The following is an 18,736-nucleotide window of genomic DNA, read 5'->3' as shown; positions in this document are numbered from 1 at the left end:
CTACAATCACCAACTTCACCCGTAATTCACTAAGTGAGATGTTCAAATATGCCGGATCTACAAACTGTGTCTTTCCACTGTTTCACTCTTTAGCTGCCCTCACTCATTTGTCAGATGCAGACACTTACATTTCCAAATTAAAACAACAAAAATTGCCCCATTATACCAACCTAAACCCAAACGCTCAACCCTATTCTGTACAAACTTGGCTTATTTGTGAGGCTTCAACAAACTTATTTTTGCCATTGTTGGAACACTTTCTTGGCCCCATTTGCAGTCACCAGAGCAAAAAGCCAACTGGAACTCATGCAAGTGACCCTGTCCCCATTCTTCTTCCTGTTCTTGCTTGTTGTTATTCAAGCTATTCTGGGTTGCTGTGTGACTGCTACGAAAGGCACAGGCATGAAAACCCGTCACATGCTGAGGTGTTCGCCAGTTTAAACAGAGAGAGATGTGAGAACTGTGGCTTTGAAGTCAAATTCTGATCTCTGGTTTTTATTTTAACCTATTTTTAGAACGCCATTCATCTTACTGTCCTCCCTTTTTTCTCTCATTTCTAAGCAAACTAAAAGAAAGCGATAAAGACCGCCGTCTGTCAGTGGAGATCTGGGACTGGGACTTGACCAGCAGGAACGACTTCATGGGATCCCTGTCCTTCGGGATCTCAGAGCTACAGAAACAAGGGGTGGATGGATGGTAAGAGATGGTGGATAATTGGGTAAATTACTTATGTGGAGTTAAAAATAACAAAGGCAGAGGGATCATGGGTGTAAATATTTAAGGGACTTATTGTCATAGTCTGGTGCTTATCCTGGATTTAATGTTTGTATTCCGGTATTTAGGTTTAAGATGCTGTCCCAAGAGGAAGGAGAGTATTTTAATGTTCCCGTCCAGCCAGACGGAGAAGACGGTAATGAGGAGCTACGACAAAAGTTTGAGGTGAGTCGCAAAAAATGACAAATGGTTTTTTATCTGTCCTTGTTTTCTTTTACAAGTTTTTTAATTCTTATTTTATAATGTTGTTCTTCTGTTGTTATTTATGTTTTCCAGAGGGCGAGGGTGGGTCCAGGGAAGCCAACAGACTCTTCTTCCTCATCCTCGGTTTGCAAATACGACAGCAATGGAAACCAGGACCGGGTCAAGCTCTCTGACTTCAACTTCATCATGGTGTTGGGCAAGGGCAGCTTTGGCAAGGTGATGCACATTAGTGGTGTTTTTTTTAAAGAGATGCACCAATCGACCAGCCAGCCTTTAAAATAGGCCAGTTGGCAGCTGATGGACTGTGACTGAAAATTTAGTCTCAAATATCCAAAAAGTTGACATAGTTGTGCTGCATGATATGTGTACGTTGTACACACAGAGGCACAGGGTTAAATTACAGCCACACATATATATGTTGGAGATATATTGCATCTGTTTTCTTCTGGGAAAGTAAAATGTTAAGCTGGGATATGGTGGAATCCATTTTTTAAATTTGTCCAGTAAATTGGAGCACTTGCATCTGTTTGAGTGACTTAGAGAAAGTCTTGTAACTTAGTACAGTTTTGAAAAAATGTAGATTATGTATTAGTCAATGTTATAAAAGGAACAAACAATCAGATTTCCATTTGATTATGTTTGGTGCCAATAGAAAGAAAGAACATCTGAATTGCCTAAAACCTTCTTTTTTTTGTGAGAAACAGTAGGCATTGACTGGTAAACAACATTACATCACTGTGAAGCTCATTTATCACCTTTTGTTTTGATGACTGTTCAGGTGATGCTGGCTGAGAGGAAGGGCACAGATGAATTGTATGCTGTCAAAATCCTGAAGAAGGACGTGGTGATCCAGGACGATGATGTGGAGTGCACCATGGTGGAGAAGAGAGTCCTCGCTCTGGCTGGAAAACCTCCTTTCCTCACTCAGCTGCACTCCTGTTTCCAGACGATGGTAAGGATACACAACATCAGAAATAAACTAAGATTAGCACATGTAGAAACTTTGAAACTGAGTATTTATTCTCCTCTTTGTTTTTCAGGACCGACTGTATTTTGTCATGGAGTATATCAATGGAGGAGACCTTATGTACCAGATCCAACAGGTCGGCAAGTTCAAGGAGCCCCATGCTGTGTGAGTAAGCACGCACGCACACACACACGGAAACAAAATAGTATAACCTTTGTTTGTGGGAGTGTATATAGTGTAAGTATTAGGTTCAGTCATCGAGACAGAGGATGTCCTTTTGCATGTTCATAAATTATTTGAATGCTTCGCGTTGACCTATACTCTGTTTTTTAAATGTCAAAGCAAAGCTGTAGTTAGCACTTAAAAATGTTATTGGGAAAAACCCATTTTTGTTATTTATGCTTTTAGTTTCAATTTAGCTGAAATTGAAAGGTTTCACAATAACATAACCTCAAATTACTTCCGGCACATTTGATCAACATAAAGCGTTGTCGTGCAATTTTGACATTAAATGTCAAATGTTTTATTCATATCATCGCTTACATGCTTTGCTTTTAAACTTTGGTCTCTTATATCATTTATCCTATTTTACTGTTATGAAATAGTTCTTTGGTTTAATGGCCCGGTTTTTAACCTTTGATCGTTTTCTCTTAGTTTGAAGCACTTTGAGATTTCGCTGTATTTTTAAGTGTGCTTTAGCAATTAAATCATAATGATTAAATAATCAATGAAAACAGTGAAAAAAATCTATTTAGAAACTGGTATTTGTTCGTGTTTAGGTTCTATGCTGCGGAGATTGCCATTGGACTTTTCTTCCTCCACTCCAAAGGCATCGTGTATCGGTGAGTTAGTCTGGGAATCTGCATGTGCAGTTACCACTCATTTCAGAATCCAGGTGGGAATAATACCTGTGTGTGTGTGTGTGTGTGTGTGTGTGTGTGTGTGTGTGTGTGTGTGTGTGTGTGTGTGTGTGTGTGTGTGTGTGTGTGTGTGTGTGTGTGTGTGTGTGTGTGTGTGTGTGTGTGTGTGTGTGTGTGTGTGTGTGTGTGTGTGTGTGTGTGTGTGTGTGTGTGTGTGTGTGTGTGTGTGTGTGTGTGTGTGTGTGTGTGTGTGTGTGTGTGTGTGTGTGTGTGTCAGGGATCTGAAGCTGGACAACGTCATGCTGGATGCTGAAGGCCATATAAAGATAGCCGACTTTGGCATGTGCAAAGAGAACATGAACGATGGAATAACCACAAAGACTTTTTGCGGGACACCAGACTACATCGCTCCAGAGGTTTGTTCTCATGCTCTTTTTTTATATTTCATCTTACAACTCCTGAATAAGCCTCACATCTCAACTGTTGTGTCTTACAGATCATAGCGTATCAGCCTTACGGGAAGTCTGTGGACTGGTGGGCATTTGGAGTACTGCTCTATGAAATGCTTGCTGGACAGGTGTGTATCCATTTACAGTTATTATTTATCTTTTTTCTACGAACAATTGTGACAAGAATAATGATGAAGTATATCTGTCCCCATCCAGCCGCCTTTTGACGGGGAAGATGAAGACGAGCTGTTCCAGTCCATCATGGAGCATCACGTCTCCTACCCTAAATCCATGTCCAAAGAAGCTGTTGCTATCTGCAAGGGGGTGAGGGCACATCAAATGCACATAAACACTCAGTCTGGGTCTATCACAGGTCTATCAATTTCTATTGTTGTTCCACAGAGGGAACATTTACATTGTTACAGCAAAGAGACAATACTGATAAGAGACTCAATAAAAGTGGAAGGAATACATTAATTAGGATTTAAAATCAAATAATATTTACACATTCCAAGTACAAAAAGCTAAGTAGCATTATGAAAGTAAACGAGTAGAAAGTAAACGAGTAGCTGCAGGCTGACTGTAGTGACAAGTATACTTAATGTACACAAGTATATATTGCACAGTGTTGTATAATAACATTTATGGCCCATAAACATTATTCATATCCACTCTGAACACCGTACAGTAAGCCATGTTAAAGAGGGAAATTTGAGCTATACCAGAGCTGACTTATTTTGCTCCACGAGTCAAAAGAGTGAATGGCAGATTATCGGAGAAACACTTTAAAACTAACTATTAGTTTATTGGCTGTTTGAAGTAGTAGTTTAGCTGCAGTTTCTGAGAGTTAAAATACATGTATAAAGTCATATTCTTTGCAACTAAATAGTAGAGTTTACCTCCCATTTGATACAGGTTCCTGCAGTTCAGGGAATCTAGTGTATATGGATTGGTCACAGTGTACACAACCATTTTCCAACTCTTCTCACTCTTTTTTTGTCTGGGTTTGATTTTAGCTGATGACAAAGCACCCAGGTAAGCGTCTGGGCTGCGGTCCAGAAGGCGAGAGAGACATCAAGGAGCACGCGTTCTTCCGCTATATAGACTGGGAAAAACTGGAGAATAAAGAGGTCCAGCCGCCTTTCAAACCTAAAGCTGTGAGTATAGTACACACACATCTTTTTCAGCTGTTGTATATTACCTGAATGTCACAGCTTACCTTAGAAATGAGTCACAGTAAGGAAGGAAATAGCAGACTTAGTCAAACTTTCAAGGTAAGTAACAGCTTAGATCGCTCATCCCACAAACCCCACCATCACCTGCCATTGGTCACTACTCGGACAAATGCTCAGCTAAGATTTGTGAGTATAGTCACCAATGATGAAGCTGAGATGTCTCTGGCTCACATGGGGACCAATTGAAATCCACAGTTTTGGCTGTGAGTGATTTGATTGGTTGATGCCATGTTTTAGTTGTATTTCTCTTTTTTCTCTTTGTTTGTTGTTGTCCCTTTTTTTCTTCACATCCCTCATCCAACTCACTCCAACCTCCCCATCTCTCTCTCCCTCTCCACTTCTCTCCTCTACTCTCCACGGCAGTGTGGGCGTGATGCGGAGAACTTTGATCGCTTTTTCACACGCCACCCCCCTGAGCTGACCCCCCCAGATCAGGAACTTATAGCCAACCTGGACCAGGAAGAATTCCAAGGCTTCTCATTTGTTAACCCTGAGTACCCCGACAGCACTCACTGACCATGCCACATATCACTGGGCTGCACAGGCAACCCCCTTACACCTCAGAAACACACGTAAATAAAAACGAACAAAAAAAATACCATGATGTCATATCCAGGTGAAACATGAAAGAAATAGTTCAGCATTTTGGGAAATGCACTTCTTTCCCCTGAGATGTAGGAGAGATTATTGTTATCAATCTCATGTCTGTGCAAGAATGAGCTAAAGTCAGGAGGTGATTAGCCTAGCGTAAAGACTGGAAGCAGGTGGAAAGAGTTAGCATTAAAGAATATATATATCCCTATGAGTTTATCTAAATCAGCCTAACTGACACATTGTATCTAGTTTGTTTAATAAATATACAAGCAAGAATACAAAAAAGACACATCCTTGTGTTTATATACAGTATCTTGTGTATGGAAATGAGATCAAGTGTATTAAATTGGTACACTGAAGTTTTGTATTTGAGCTGTATTTTTGAGGTGAGCCGTTTCACCTCTGGCTTCAAGTCTTTATGCTAAGCTAAGCTAATCGCCTCCTAGTTCTAGCCATGTACTCTAGAGTACAGGCATAAGAGTTGTAGGAATCCTCTTATCTAATGTTCTGAAAGAAATCCAACATTTACATTCCTCTACAAAATGTTCAGATGGAAATGCAGATCGGTGCTCAAACGCTATCAGGTGAAATAATCACATTATCACGTTTCAAGTTGCCAGTAGGAGACAAGCGGTGACACTGTTCTCAGTTAGCTGTGGTTTAGTTTAGCACGTCATGTGACACTTGCTGCTCTCATATCAGCTCTACTGGCTGTATTTCTATCTTTAGTGTAGAAATGTTTGCTCACTCCTGAATGCTGACCGGCTGCTCTCTTTGTCGCCCTCCCTGTGATTGCATATTGACGACCTTACAGTGATATTGATGAGTGTACTATGATCATATTATTTGGTAATATACATACAGTGTAAGTGAAAACTGACCAACTGCTTTGCTATGATTGTTTGAGTACTAAATCAGTTTCCTAATGTTACATTTATTTTGTCTATTGGACCAAATACTTCTGTTCAGTCGGTGTTGTGGTGAGCTTAACACTTTTGCTGATCATTTTGAACCAGAGGATGGAAGTCTTTATACGTGCATTCAGAGTGTCTCCGTCAAAATAGCGCATTTTGACTGAAATCTCATCACCTTTCTCCTGATCATTACTGAAAACATTAGGCGCATTACACTGTGTTTTTAACGACATATCTCTTAGCTTTTAAACCTTTTTTTGAGGGGATTATTTCACATATGACAAGTCTTGTGAAGCTTGTAGTTTGTTAGGATGTCCAAAAGTGCCAACATTGTGTTCAGAATCATGAGGATGTGGGAAAATATTGTCCTCAACTACTGTGATGAAGGGCAGCCATCTAGTGCCATTTTTCAGTACATGTATAAATATTAGATTATGCATTATAGCTCATCTGTTCTCCAACAAAACAAAACTTTCGGAAAGTCATTTTCAAATGGGATGAAGACGTGCGTTTCATTGTGAGGCAGGTTGTGTTATCTTTTGTAACTGTGTAACAATGCAGGTTTGTAACAAATGTGTCAAATCTTGTTCTTTGAGCTTGTATCAAAAAGGGAGGCAGCATGAAGTTGACGTCATAAATACAGAAAGATGCTCGCTGATAAAAAGACGTTTGATTCTGCCAGGTGGACAGACCACAAATCAATAGTGACATAAGGAGAGATAGGACAGAGAAAAAAATATGTATATGGGGTTCTATTTTAAGAGGGATATATGGATAAATAGTTCTGGATGAAAGAGATGCTTCTGTGGATTGTGTAATTGTCCTGTATGACTGGAAACTGATAATATACTCACTGGTGCCTACCAGACTTCTGCTGTGTCCGACTTGTTACTGCTGCTACACCCAGAACGTGGACACATGATTATTGGTTTCTTGTTGGCAATTCCACTGTAATACTTGGAAGCTAAGCTATATAGCTATGAGACAACTAGCTGTGTATTAAAACAGGAAAGGGGAGGAAAACATTACACGTTCATTTTCATCAACAAATACATACCAAGTGGAGCTCCTCTTTTAGGTCCTTTTAAATGTTCTGTTAACAAACATGTTGAAGCTATTTACAGACAGTTTTAAAACTGATTATATATGTAATATAACCATTAGCTTGAGCAATTAATCAATCACATTGTAGTGTCTTATCAACCATTTATGGAATGCTAAATCCTGCATATAAAAGCTACACAAGAGGGCTAGAATAAAATGTCCTGAAGAAAACAAATACACATTCCAACTTCCTTTGTTAAAAGAAAAGGCTCAATAAGTGGGCAGTTCTTGGTCCTGTGGTAGAGGTGGCAAAAGTTTCCAGCCACTCCTCATATCAGCTGGAAGCCCTGTGATGAGACAGAAGGAGGAGGTAGGAGATCAAACGCTTTGTGTGTGTTTGTGTGTGTGTGTGTGTGTGTGTGTGTGTGTGTGTGTGTGTGTGTGTGTGTGTGTGTGTGTGTGTGTGTGTGTGTGTGTGTGTGTGTGTGTGTGTGTGTGTGTGTGTGTGTGTGTGTGTGTGTGTGTGTGTGTGTGTGTGTGTGTGTGTGTGTGTGTGTGTGTGTGTGTGTGTGTGTGTGTGTGTGTGTGTGTGTGTGTGTGTGTGTGTGTGTGTGTGTGTGTGTGTGTGTGTGTGTGTGAGATACATGTGTCTTGCCTGGGGCTCACTGCTTCACTTCCCTGTGTGAAATCCTCTCTGGTCATGGTTTGGTCTGCAGCTGGTTTGTTTTATCGATCCTTGTCTGTTCTGTACCGGAACGTTTCCTCTCTCCGGCTTTGGAAGTTTGTCTTGGACTTTTCTGCATTTGTGCTGTTGAAATGTTTTAGTGGGTCTTCTTCTTCATCTTTTGACTGTCTCTCTGGGTTATGTCTGAAGGGTGTCTTTTTGTTTTTTGTTGGCTTGTTCCCCCTGTCCTGTATGGAAACAGTGGTGTGTTTTGCTGAGTCTAGACTTGTTGTGGTGCCACCATTTACAAATGATCGGAGGTGCGGACTAGACTGTATTCAGAGTGAACAGAACCAAAATATAAATACCACTCAAATTACAATTTAACACCAATGACTCATAACTTCTCTAAAAGAAAACTGTAATATTGATGACATGCATGTGTATACTGTGATTTGGATCTGCTCCAAGATGTAAGGTCCATTATGGCCTGCATGCAAGAGTCAAATTGAATAAAACCCCCGAGATATACCTGATCATTTTTTATTTCAAATATAGGAAAACAATCCTTTAATGAAAAGTCATCAAAAAGCATTAAGATATGGTGCTGAAACAGATTAAAGAATGACATTTAAAAAACACAATAAATCAAATAAACATAAAACAGAATAATAATTATGTAGGACCCTTAGCTCAACATTTAAGATGTTGACTTTAAGATGTTGACATTAATCTACAATTCATAGACTGTGACTTGTAAAACACTAACTGTTCCACCTAATATTGTCTTTCTATGTGTTGAATCCATTAAAACTCTCATGCCTCATTCTCTACCATTCATCTTTGTGCTTCTCTGGGATAGTTGTTATTTTTGCTTGTTGTGAAACTTTTTTTCTAAACTGCCTTTTTAACGCTGTGCTAATTCACTAATATTTAATTTTTTTAACACGTTCTCTTCTCCTCTCTTTTTGTTTGCCAGAAATCTCGCCGTGACGTTGGCAACTTCGATAAGGAGTTCACTAAGATGGCGGTGGAGCTGACGCCCACAGACAAGCTCTTCATTATGAATCTGGACCAGAACGAGTTTCAAGGCTTCTCGTACACCAACCCGGAATTCATCATTCAAGTCTGATGAGTTCCAGTTGGTTAGACACCCACAACCAGACTTTACTCTAACCCGAACAGCTCAGTTACATCCATCAAGGACTCATCCTGCATCTCTTCCTACAACCACTGAAGTCTTATTTACTTCTTCAGACCTACCAGCATCTAATCCAGACAATAATGATAAACCACCACACTGGCTTTATCTGCTGGTGGCCCTCTTTTACTGGGACTGAATTTGACCAGTCACCATGTGGTCAAACAGGCCAGTGTGCAGAAAACTTCAGGCATGTGTAGTATTCACAGGACCGAGTGGTGAGCAGGTCAATACAAAGATCATATAGTGAATGTGTAACTATGTGAATATGCTCTTATCGATCAACAACAGTGTGTGTTTGTTTACTTGATTTTCTTCTCTGGCCTGTAAAAGTTACGTCATAAACATTCCATGATCAATATGCCATGTATGTGCTCACACACGCACACACGTACACACACGTCTGCAGGCCGTGGTTTGGAGGGAAGGAAGGTCTTTGAAAGTCCTGATTTATAACCTCATATCTAAGTTTGTCCTGAACTTAGTCTTAAGCACGTCTCGTCTTCCGAATTGATGCAAAAAAACTAAACAAAAAGACAAAAAAATAAGAACCCCCCCGATGCCTGTTGGGCAGAGATATTTTAAAGTGTCTTTTTCTCTTGCTTAATCTCTCTCTATCTCTTTTCTCTATGGCACTGTGTGCGCAGTGGGTTAGTGCTGTGTAGGCCTCTACAGTCTTTGTGGTGCTGCTCCTCTATGCATGCCATATTTGTTGGTACAGTAGTTCCCTTAAGTTTGTGTTTGACATCAACGAGGAAGCAAAATACCTCTGGTGTCTTGAATTTATCGATGCAAGTCAGTTTTGAAGTACCCATGCTCAAATTTAATTTCCCTCTCCGAGTGCTGTTTCTCTAATAATGTTGAAATATGCTAAAGAGTTTGCTTTACAAAGCAGCAGACATTGTTTTGCTGTCCTTGACAAGAAAATATGAGATTATATGAAATGAATATATAAAGTAGATGTAATTATTCTGTCTGACGTGTGTTTCAGTGTATGTGTAAATAGGAATGGAATCTATAGCTAGAAGAGGTTTTCATGTGATAATACACTTCTATACTCTTCTTCATATCCCTGCCAACACTCCGCTGTCACTTTTACTTTGTTTCCCTATTTTTATATCTCCCGTTCTCCTCCTCTTCCTCTCTTGTCCCTAACTCACATTATCATCAGTACAATTTAAATGAACTGGAAAATTAGGGAAATAAGACAAGAGGGCGAGGGGGAACAGAGGGGAGAATAAATTGTTTACTATGCAAAAGGCAGGCGAAGAAGAAGAGAAAGAGGAGAAGAGGGCAACTTTTATAAAGTAACCTGAAGAAATTGTGTAACCGCAGGACAGTATACATGTGTTGCATGCGCCGTCTTATACATGTGAGAGACGCGTAAAGTATGATACCTACATTAAAGTGAATTGAATTATCATAATAACATTTCAGTAACTCTGGCTCTTGTGTCTTATTCTGATAACAGATCACATATCACTAAAGCAATTGCAGTTTTCTTATAGGAAAGAACAACATATTATTATGTTTATTAAAAATAACTTAAAGGCATTAGACTTTGGTCAGGTATGAAATATTTGTTTACATAAAATATTTGTAGTAACCAATTTTCATTTTGAGCACAGTGTTGAATATGAAATATTATATATTTTAAAATAAATTAAAATGTATATAAATACACCTGTCAGTAGTTCAAAGATTGTGAAGCTAATTTTCAAATATATATTTTTATACATTTAAATATATATTTGACAAATATTAAAGTTGATGAACTGTATTTCAATAGCTTTGTTTTTTATCCAGATTTTGACATTTATTGCTTTGGTTTTTTTAGATATGCTAACTCACTTTATATTTAAAGCCTTAAATATTCATAACCACATTTGGGTAAACGACCAAAAAAGAAAATCCTCAGAAATGTAAACAATGGCTTAATCTCTCTCTTTTTTTTTTTTAACATTGGGGTATTTATAGGTTTGAGCAAGTTATGTGGCATTTACGTGTACAGTAATAACACCTTATACTGACATAATGAAAGGCACGGTCTCTTATTTAGTAATTAATTATTTCTAATGGTCACTTACATTATAACCACTTTGCTGCTGTCCATGGTGCTGAAGGGCTATAGGTTTCCGTGACCATACACACACACACACACACACACACACACACACACTGGAGGGGTGGGATCATCGTGCAGTTAGTGGCACACAGAGTAGAGCTTCAACAAACTACAGTGTGCCAGGAGGAGCTGCTGCTGTTGTTTATCGACGATCTTTTTTATTCTTTTTTTTTTTTTTTAGCTTTTTCCACTTTTCCTGTTTTTCCTTTCTGATTCTGGCAAAACATGGAAACACCCCAACACAGTGGACAGAGTCTTTTGCATGTAGCTTGGAGTTAAAAAAAACGGCATAGTTAACCAACTACTCGAGTAGGTCGATACAGGCTGCAGAAAATGTGCACCAAAACTGAGTTTCCTTCAGCAAACTGGATTTACACAAAGATAAAACACCGGGGGAAAGTTTCTAAACGGTTATAATCCCTGTATTATCGCTGGAGTACTCCTCGGGGTGGAGGTGGACGCTAGGCAAACATGAGGCTGTTTGACCGGGGTATGATGATGCTGCTAACCACAGCCGGAGCTTTCTGTGCCTTCAGCCTCATGACTATCGCGGTGGGCACGGACTACTGGCTGTACTCCCGCGGGATGTGCCGCTCCAAGAACCTGAACGACAACGAGACGCTCCGCAAGAACGAGGAGGTGCTGACCCACTCCGGCCTGTGGAGGACCTGCTGCACCGAGGGTAGGAAACTCAACACAAGTTCAGCTTCATGTTTATCACTGATGTATACAACCAAAAGCATTTGCAGGGGTATTACAACTCACAGCAATGTTTTGTTCAGTTCAGCAACGTTATTGTCATATGTTAATACATCAATTAATATCAACTGACAACATATGGATTTGTTGTTACTTAGTAAGAAATATTCTATGATACTCAAACACTACATGAAAGTAAATATACATCATATCTGTGGTTTCAAAAGTATCAAAAGAATGGCCAATGTACATCTTATATAGGGTTATTACCATTTTCTGACTTTTTCTGAGTAGGATTTGGAGAAAGGTTTCACTGTTATATACCTATTGAATTTCATGTAAAATCGTTATCTGTGAAGTGACCAGTTCGAGGTAAACGTTTATACTTATTTATCTTCTCTAGAGCAGTGAAGTTTATAAAGTAATGACATGAGATATAGCTCAAAAACCGTGGTGATAAAGATTTGTATTTTTCGTTTTACAAGCAAAAGACAGGATAAACAATCAAGAAATGAAAGTATACTGAGTTAATAGATTCAACTTTAAATTACTGTAACTTTTTTTATCAGTCAGCAAGTAAATTATATTTCTTCAAGAAATGTCAAACTAGAGTTAAAAGTAAATATATCAGATGATTGAATAATACACAAAACGTTTTCAAAAGCAGTGATAGTGAAGATAAGTGTGTTCCAAAATACTGAATCTGAAACCTAACCCTATTATGCTTTATAAACCAGCCTTTTAAACAAAAAGCACATTTTAGGCTATTTAATTGAGTCTTTTCATGTCAAATAAAAACCTGTTTTGCAGAATGGGAGGTCTTCAAAGTTAGAGTTGGAGCTCAGATAAATTCATGTTTTGATTTACATGGCTGTACATCTTGGTGAGGGAGAGAAGTTTAAGTCTTGGATATGTAATGTATGGAAATTACATTTTCAATTATTCATTGCTTTTTAAAAGACCCCTCTTTCTCTTATCCTTCTATCCTCTGTTTTCTTTGCTTTGCTAACTTTCTAAATAAAAGTAAATGTAAAGCTCTCTCCCTCCCTCTGCTGCCCCCTCTCTATCTCTAAGCTCCAAAATGGTTTAATGGGAAGGCATTAAAGCAGGCAGAGGACATCAATGCCTCAGCAGTGATGTATGTGTGTGTTTGTGTGTCTGTCCATCAGTCGGTGGCACACGAAGCCAGAAGCAGGCAGGTAGACAAAAAGACGGGACACTGAAGAGTCCCTGTGTGTTATGTGCCATCAATAATTAACGGATGTGTTGATTTCTTTGGGATAATACGACACACACAAAAACAAAAGGTAGTGACATGACAGCATAACAAAGATATAGATACAGTAAAAATGCACAATGACAGACAAGTTTGAAAACTGATTGTGTGCACTACAGACAGCCTTTTGTATTGGGATATCTCTGGGTTATTTCATGACAATCTAGATCAGAGGTGACCTAAAAATAATCAAAAACTGAAAGAATATTTGTACTCACCTGATAATACACGTTGACAGAAAGCATCTATTTGTGCTAAGACAGAAAAAACATTCAACCTCATTTGTTTTGACGATAATTAGTACAAAGTCTCCGTGTCTTTTCTCTCTGACGTGTTCACAATGAACGAGTTGTGGCCTACTGGAGGAGTTTTGTTTTGGTTACCACGGCAACAGAGTCACATCATCAATACTGGTCAATCACTGCAGCACACAGGGACACATTTATCAATACCTCCCAGTGTGGGCAAATGTTAAAAGGCATCACTGGGCCAGAGGTTACTGAGAGCTGGAAACCAGTATGCAGGCAGAAGTTCTTGTTACTAACAGAGAATTCAAGTTCACGTTAAAATACATCATGGCCTATACAGGTTGCAGTAGTGGTAGTGATATGATTTGTTGGACTATTGACTATTGACTGTTTTATGGTTTGTGTTATTGCCAATATATAGTGCCAGGAGATATTCCCCGAACTATAGGATGAATGTGTGCACAAATTCATGTCACAAGAAACACAAAAAAATATCATTTTCTCTGATTGAGAGATCCTTTCTTTTTGTCTGGGAAGATAAATATAACATTGGCAGATAACAAATCCAAAAACCTGTATATGGTATAATAAACTTCAATTTACCTCAGTTTGCTAAGAGACAATATCTGCCCTTTGAAACTTATACATATTACATCAACAGTTTTGTCAAAAATGTGTACTGTAACTGGCCTTTAAAGTTGGCTGTCTATCAATCAATCATTATTTACAAGACACTTTTTAGCCAAAAAAAAGTTAAAGACGAAAAGAAACAAACCAACCAGTAGTACATAGAGGTTGTTTCGTCTTTTTACATTACATTGCATTCAGCTGATGCTTTTATCCAAAGCGACTTACAATAAGTGCAATAACCCATAACGATTTAAACTCAGAACAACAAGAAAGTGTTAACAAAATCACTTCAAACAAGCCAGACCATTGTAAGAACTGATGCATAAGTTAAATGGCCAAGGTTCAAACGAACAGGAGGGTTTTCAGTGTGCAACGGAAGATGTGTAGATTTGCTGCTGTCCTGATATCACTGTGAAGCTTGTTCCACCATTTCTTTGCCAGGATAGCAAACAGGCATGCTTGTTGAGAGGAACGAGGGTCCACTTCACAGTTAAGGAGTAGCAAGCTGATTGACAGATGCAGAGCAAAGTGCATGGGCTGGAGTGCGTGGTGTGTTTAACCATGGAGTGTATGGTTTGACCTGCATGTCCTGAATGTAAGAACGACCATATCCCTTCCCCGCATGTTTTTTACATAATCAGCTGTATTTTTGACAAGGTTAAGTAATAAATCAGTGCAATAGCAACACCAATTTAATGTCCCTTCAGTCTTTGACTAAATTGGTTGGCAAGTTAAAAATGTTTTATTGAACATGTTGGCTTTGTCTTATCATGTGAGATTCTATATAGTAAGCTTTCAAATGTAATTGTAGATGCACTGGGGAAAAATCAATACAGCCCATCAGACGATAAGTACCACAATTAGCTTTATGCAAGTCACTGTTAGAGAGAGTATGGAGAGTGTACTAGGTCAGAGACCCTCTGACTCCTGTTAATTTTCTAGTTTGCATGTTATAATATATTACAGAGCAGAGTGACACAAGACGTACTAGTTGTCACACGCATGTAATGCATTTCTTTTTCTACAGGGTCTTTTCGGGGTGTTTGCAAAGACATTGATCACTTTGCTGAGGATGCAGACTATGAACAGGATGCTGCAGAATATTTACTACGTAGGTAACACTTGCACACATGACTTTGAGTTCAAACAAATATAATCTGAGGTGTTCAAATCTTTTTGCCTTGTATAATCCTCTTTTTCTCAGGAGCAGTTCGAGCCTCCAGCCTCTTCCCAATCCTCAGTGTGGGATTATTATTTCTTGGAGGTGTGTGTGTAGCGGCCAGCGAGTTCTACAAGTCACGATACAACGTCATCCTCTGCGCGGGTATACTCTTTGTCTCTGCAGGTCAGAAACACACGCAAATCTAATACATACCACGGGAAATACATAAATATACTGTACAACCACAGAAGAAAACACAAAGATACATTCACATAGATACTGCACATCCATAAAAATACATACTTAAAAAACATATTCGAAAAGTACATACACAATAACACATACACAAAGATACAAAAAAACATAATAACATAAAGATACAAAAACAAAAATACGTACACAAGGATACAGAAGGATATATCTACAAACATATGCACACAGAAATAGGGCCACGTAAATACATCCACAAAACCATACAAAATATATAAAATAAAGGTATGTCTACAAGGGAAATAGATGTGAGAACAATGTTGTTTTAGTCCAAGCCATGGTTTAATTTATAGCATTTACCATCTGACCCTCTCCATATCTTTAAACTCTTCCAGGGCTCAGTAACATTATTGGCATCATTGTGTACATATCAGCCAACTCTGGGGACCCCAGCCAGAGCGACAACAAGAAGAGCTACTCCTATGGCTGGTCTTTTTACTTTGGGGCTCTCTCCTTCGTGCTGGCTGAGGTGGTGGGCGTCCTTGCAGTGCACGTGTTCATAGAAAAACACAGACAGCTGCGCACTAATGGCAGGCCGTCCATCATGAAGCCACCCATTTCTCGCAGCTCGTCTTTCTTCCGCAACCGTTACTACCAGAACCGCTCCAGCAGATACAGTTGCAGGAGCAACCACAGTGCACGGGACTCCATCTCACACTCCTTCAGAGCGTCCTTAATGCGAGACCGGGAGCCGTCAATCTGTGCTGAAACCAAATCATTGGCAGGTTTGCCCATAGTGGACTCAGAGTTCTTGATCTACTCCTTAAACTCGTCTCTCAAGGACGATAAGATGGACATGGCTGTGGATGATTTGACTTCTCTGGCGTCTCTCAACAACACAGAGATGCTGCCTGAAAACTGTGCTTCCAACCGAAAGACAACGCCTGTGTGAAAGGAAGTGAAGGATGTACAGAGATGAAATACAAGAGGAACTTGTTTCGGACGAGAACATTAAGAGAAAATAAGTCCTCTGACTATTTTTAGAGGAAACAGAAAAGGCTTTAGAGACCAAAAATAGGCCTGCATAGACTTTTCTGGCAGAAAATAGTGAATTCACAGTTTCTCAGAGCCCAGCGTGACATCTTCAAATCACATGTTCTGTCTGACCAGCTGAAAACACAGTTATATTCATTTTAGAAAATAAAGAAATGAAGTATAACATGTTTGACAGTATGTCTTGAATTTGTGCTAGAAAAATGCATCTTTTTTTTGCACTTTATAAGTCATCCTGCTATGCTATTAAAGTATCTACTGTATATCCACTGTGTATATGTAGTTTGTGTGCTAATAAATGTGTCTAATAGTATGGACATATGTATGAGACAGACAGTCATGGAGAGAGACTAAGAGGAGGAGCTGTTTTGAAACAAGAAACTATCATTATAGAAATTACAGGACACATACATCTGTCCCTATCCCTCATGTCAGCAAAACATGTAGCCCTTATTACAGTTTTGTCATCAAGTCTTTTTTTACATTAAATAAAGTTTAGAAATTAAGACAACATGTGTGTGGGAGGGTTCAGGGTGTTTTGTCATTGCTTTTGTGCAGTAGGCACATTTCAGCTGTGAAAGGGGAGAATATTCAAATGTCTGTCCTTGCATAAGTGGATACAGAAGCAAATGTCCAAGCAAATAGGAAAAAAAAAAAACAAGTTATCAAAAATAATTGATCCCTCTGTGCTGAGAAACATGCAGAACTTGTTGAATGTGGACATGCATTAGCAAGCTGTGTTAAGGATGATGGTGGGAAGGTATAAACAAATTAAATAAATCTACAACAGCAGGCAGACTGATGTGTTACCATGGCAGCAGCAGCAGCAGCAGCAGCAGCGACACCACCACCACCACCACGCATAAACAGTGCCATTGTGTACTAAGGACACCTGTACGAGACAGACGACAATTTACATCAATGAATACATATTCACTGGAATGGGCATATTTCCTTAAGGCAGTGTGAATGTATTTTAACCAAGATTGAGTTGTGTTGAAATCCTGGCTGTGGTGGGATTTGAACCCATGCGCCTGAAGAGAGAGGAACTTTGACCCAGCGAATGGGACCACTCGCCATGCTACCCTTTTCTCACCAGTAGTATGCCTTGTAAAAGCTTGCTAAACATGAATATATAAAATCAAATGACACATAGCGGTTGTACATGAAGCATATTCCCTGACATTGATAACGTCCATACTCTGTTTTTTCAATTTCACGACAAAACCTTGGCAGCGGTGGGATTTGAACCCACGCCTCCGAAGAGACTGGAGCCTTAATCCAGCGCCTTAGACCGCTCGGCCACGCTACCCATAGAGACCATGCATGTGAAAGCAGAATAGGTAGTTAGTCACCGGATCAACTGTCCAACTTCCTGAAATGTAGAGAATATTGGCCAATTACAGTGCGTGCTCCGACATTCGTGGGCCAAGTACGTACGTGGCTCCAACATTTGACCAATCATGGCGGAGAAATGTTTAAACTAGGGATGCGCGATACTGCAACATTTGGCATCGATCCGATACCAAGTAGGTTAAGTATTGCTGATATCAATACTGATACCGATACTTTTTACTTAAGACAGCTAATCTACTTTTGTGAAGGTGACAGCAATGTGTCATCAATATGCAAATTTGAATGAAAATTAAGTTCTCTTTAGGATGGGTTTTCCGGTGTTTGTACATTTGTGGTGTTGACACATTATCTTATCTTCTTTCTGCAAACATCGCAGCTTGCAGTGTTTTGATCTGCAACTAAATAAAACCAAACAGCGCTCCTCTTCCTCTCTGCCATCACGCAGCCACCAGTGCGCTGCTGAGTCACGTGATTCCTTGACAACACAATTGAACAATCAAAGAGCAACAGGAATACAAGATAGGTCATATCTTTTATCCCATGTGCCTTTAGTATGAACGCACATTATGGATAGATCGATTGATTCATGAAATGAATACCTATGAATACAACAGCAGTGGACTCGTGTGCTTAATTGAAGCCATTGTCTTACAAACAAAACAAAAAAAAATCTCAATAGTTTGGGTATTTATTTGGATGTTTATTTAATGTATACATATTCTATCTTGTTATCTCTGGAAAAGGACATTTTTGATTTTGAGTTCATCAAACATTTAGTTGTGATCAGATACCAAAGGTTCAAGGGTTTGTATTTTCATGTGCACAGTCGCTACAGTGTAGTTATGGCATTGAAAATCTTAGGTCCCGAGCTCCTCCAACAGTGCAACATATTAAAAAAGGACATAAGACAAGAAAGTGGCATTTGCTTGTAGGTTGCAAAATTGTTTGAGCATTTTAAACAGTGAGGGCCAAATGGAAGAAATAATATAATAATTGAAAACAGGGTTAAATCGCGGTGTAAGGTTGGTGCGATCATATAAATATATAATACACATAAATATGGGATCTCAT

At 39.1% G+C, this 18,736-nt stretch overlaps 2 protein-coding genes and 1 non-coding gene across 4 annotated transcripts in view; 2 read left to right on the top strand and 1 right to left on the bottom strand.

The window, feature by feature from the left end:
• LOC134864323 (protein kinase C beta type) overlaps positions 1-10,346 on the top strand; it is a 29,242-nt gene extending 18,896 nt beyond the window's left edge. Inside the window, exons 7-17 of one of the 2 annotated variants that reach the window (XM_063883197.1) lie at positions 562-696; positions 843-939; positions 1,051-1,194; positions 1,757-1,930; positions 2,019-2,110; positions 2,725-2,787; positions 3,083-3,221; positions 3,302-3,382; positions 3,471-3,578; positions 4,271-4,411; positions 8,685-10,346. In XM_063883197.1, coding sequence (XP_063739267.1) covers positions 562-696; positions 843-939; positions 1,051-1,194; positions 1,757-1,930; positions 2,019-2,110; positions 2,725-2,787; positions 3,083-3,221; positions 3,302-3,382; positions 3,471-3,578; positions 4,271-4,411; positions 8,685-8,837 — 1,327 coding nt within the window. In that variant the 3' untranslated portion in view covers positions 8,838-10,346. Of the gene's footprint in view, positions 1-561; positions 697-842; positions 940-1,050; positions 1,195-1,756; positions 1,931-2,018; positions 2,111-2,724; positions 2,788-3,082; positions 3,222-3,301; positions 3,383-3,470; positions 3,579-4,270; positions 4,412-4,852; positions 6,866-8,684 lie in introns of those variants that run through there. The other variant, XM_063883196.1, reaches the window with a different exon arrangement.
• A 937-nt stretch (positions 10,347-11,283) lies between these two features.
• Positions 11,284-16,542, top strand: cacng3a (calcium channel, voltage-dependent, gamma subunit 3a). Its single transcript, XM_063884178.1, has 4 exons — positions 11,284-11,713; positions 14,912-14,995; positions 15,089-15,229; positions 15,652-16,542. The coding sequence occupies exons 1-4, from the start codon at positions 11,503-11,505 to the stop codon at positions 16,206-16,208; spliced, it is 993 nt and encodes a 330-aa protein (XP_063740248.1). The 5' UTR covers positions 11,284-11,502; the 3' UTR covers positions 16,209-16,542.
• Positions 16,543-17,539: 997 nt separating this feature from the next.
• On the bottom strand, positions 17,540-17,621 carry trnal-aag (transfer RNA leucine (anticodon AAG)). Its single transcript has one exon. It is a non-coding gene; the product is annotated as a tRNA-Leu (tRNA).
• Positions 17,622-18,736: the final 1,115 nt, after the last annotated feature.

This window comes from Eleginops maclovinus, chromosome 5 (assembly GCF_036324505.1).
Source record: "Eleginops maclovinus isolate JMC-PN-2008 ecotype Puerto Natales chromosome 5, JC_Emac_rtc_rv5, whole genome shotgun sequence".
Taxonomy (NCBI): domain Eukaryota; kingdom Metazoa; phylum Chordata; class Actinopteri; order Perciformes; family Eleginopidae; genus Eleginops; species Eleginops maclovinus.
This window is presented reverse-complemented; position numbering and strand designations above follow the sequence as displayed.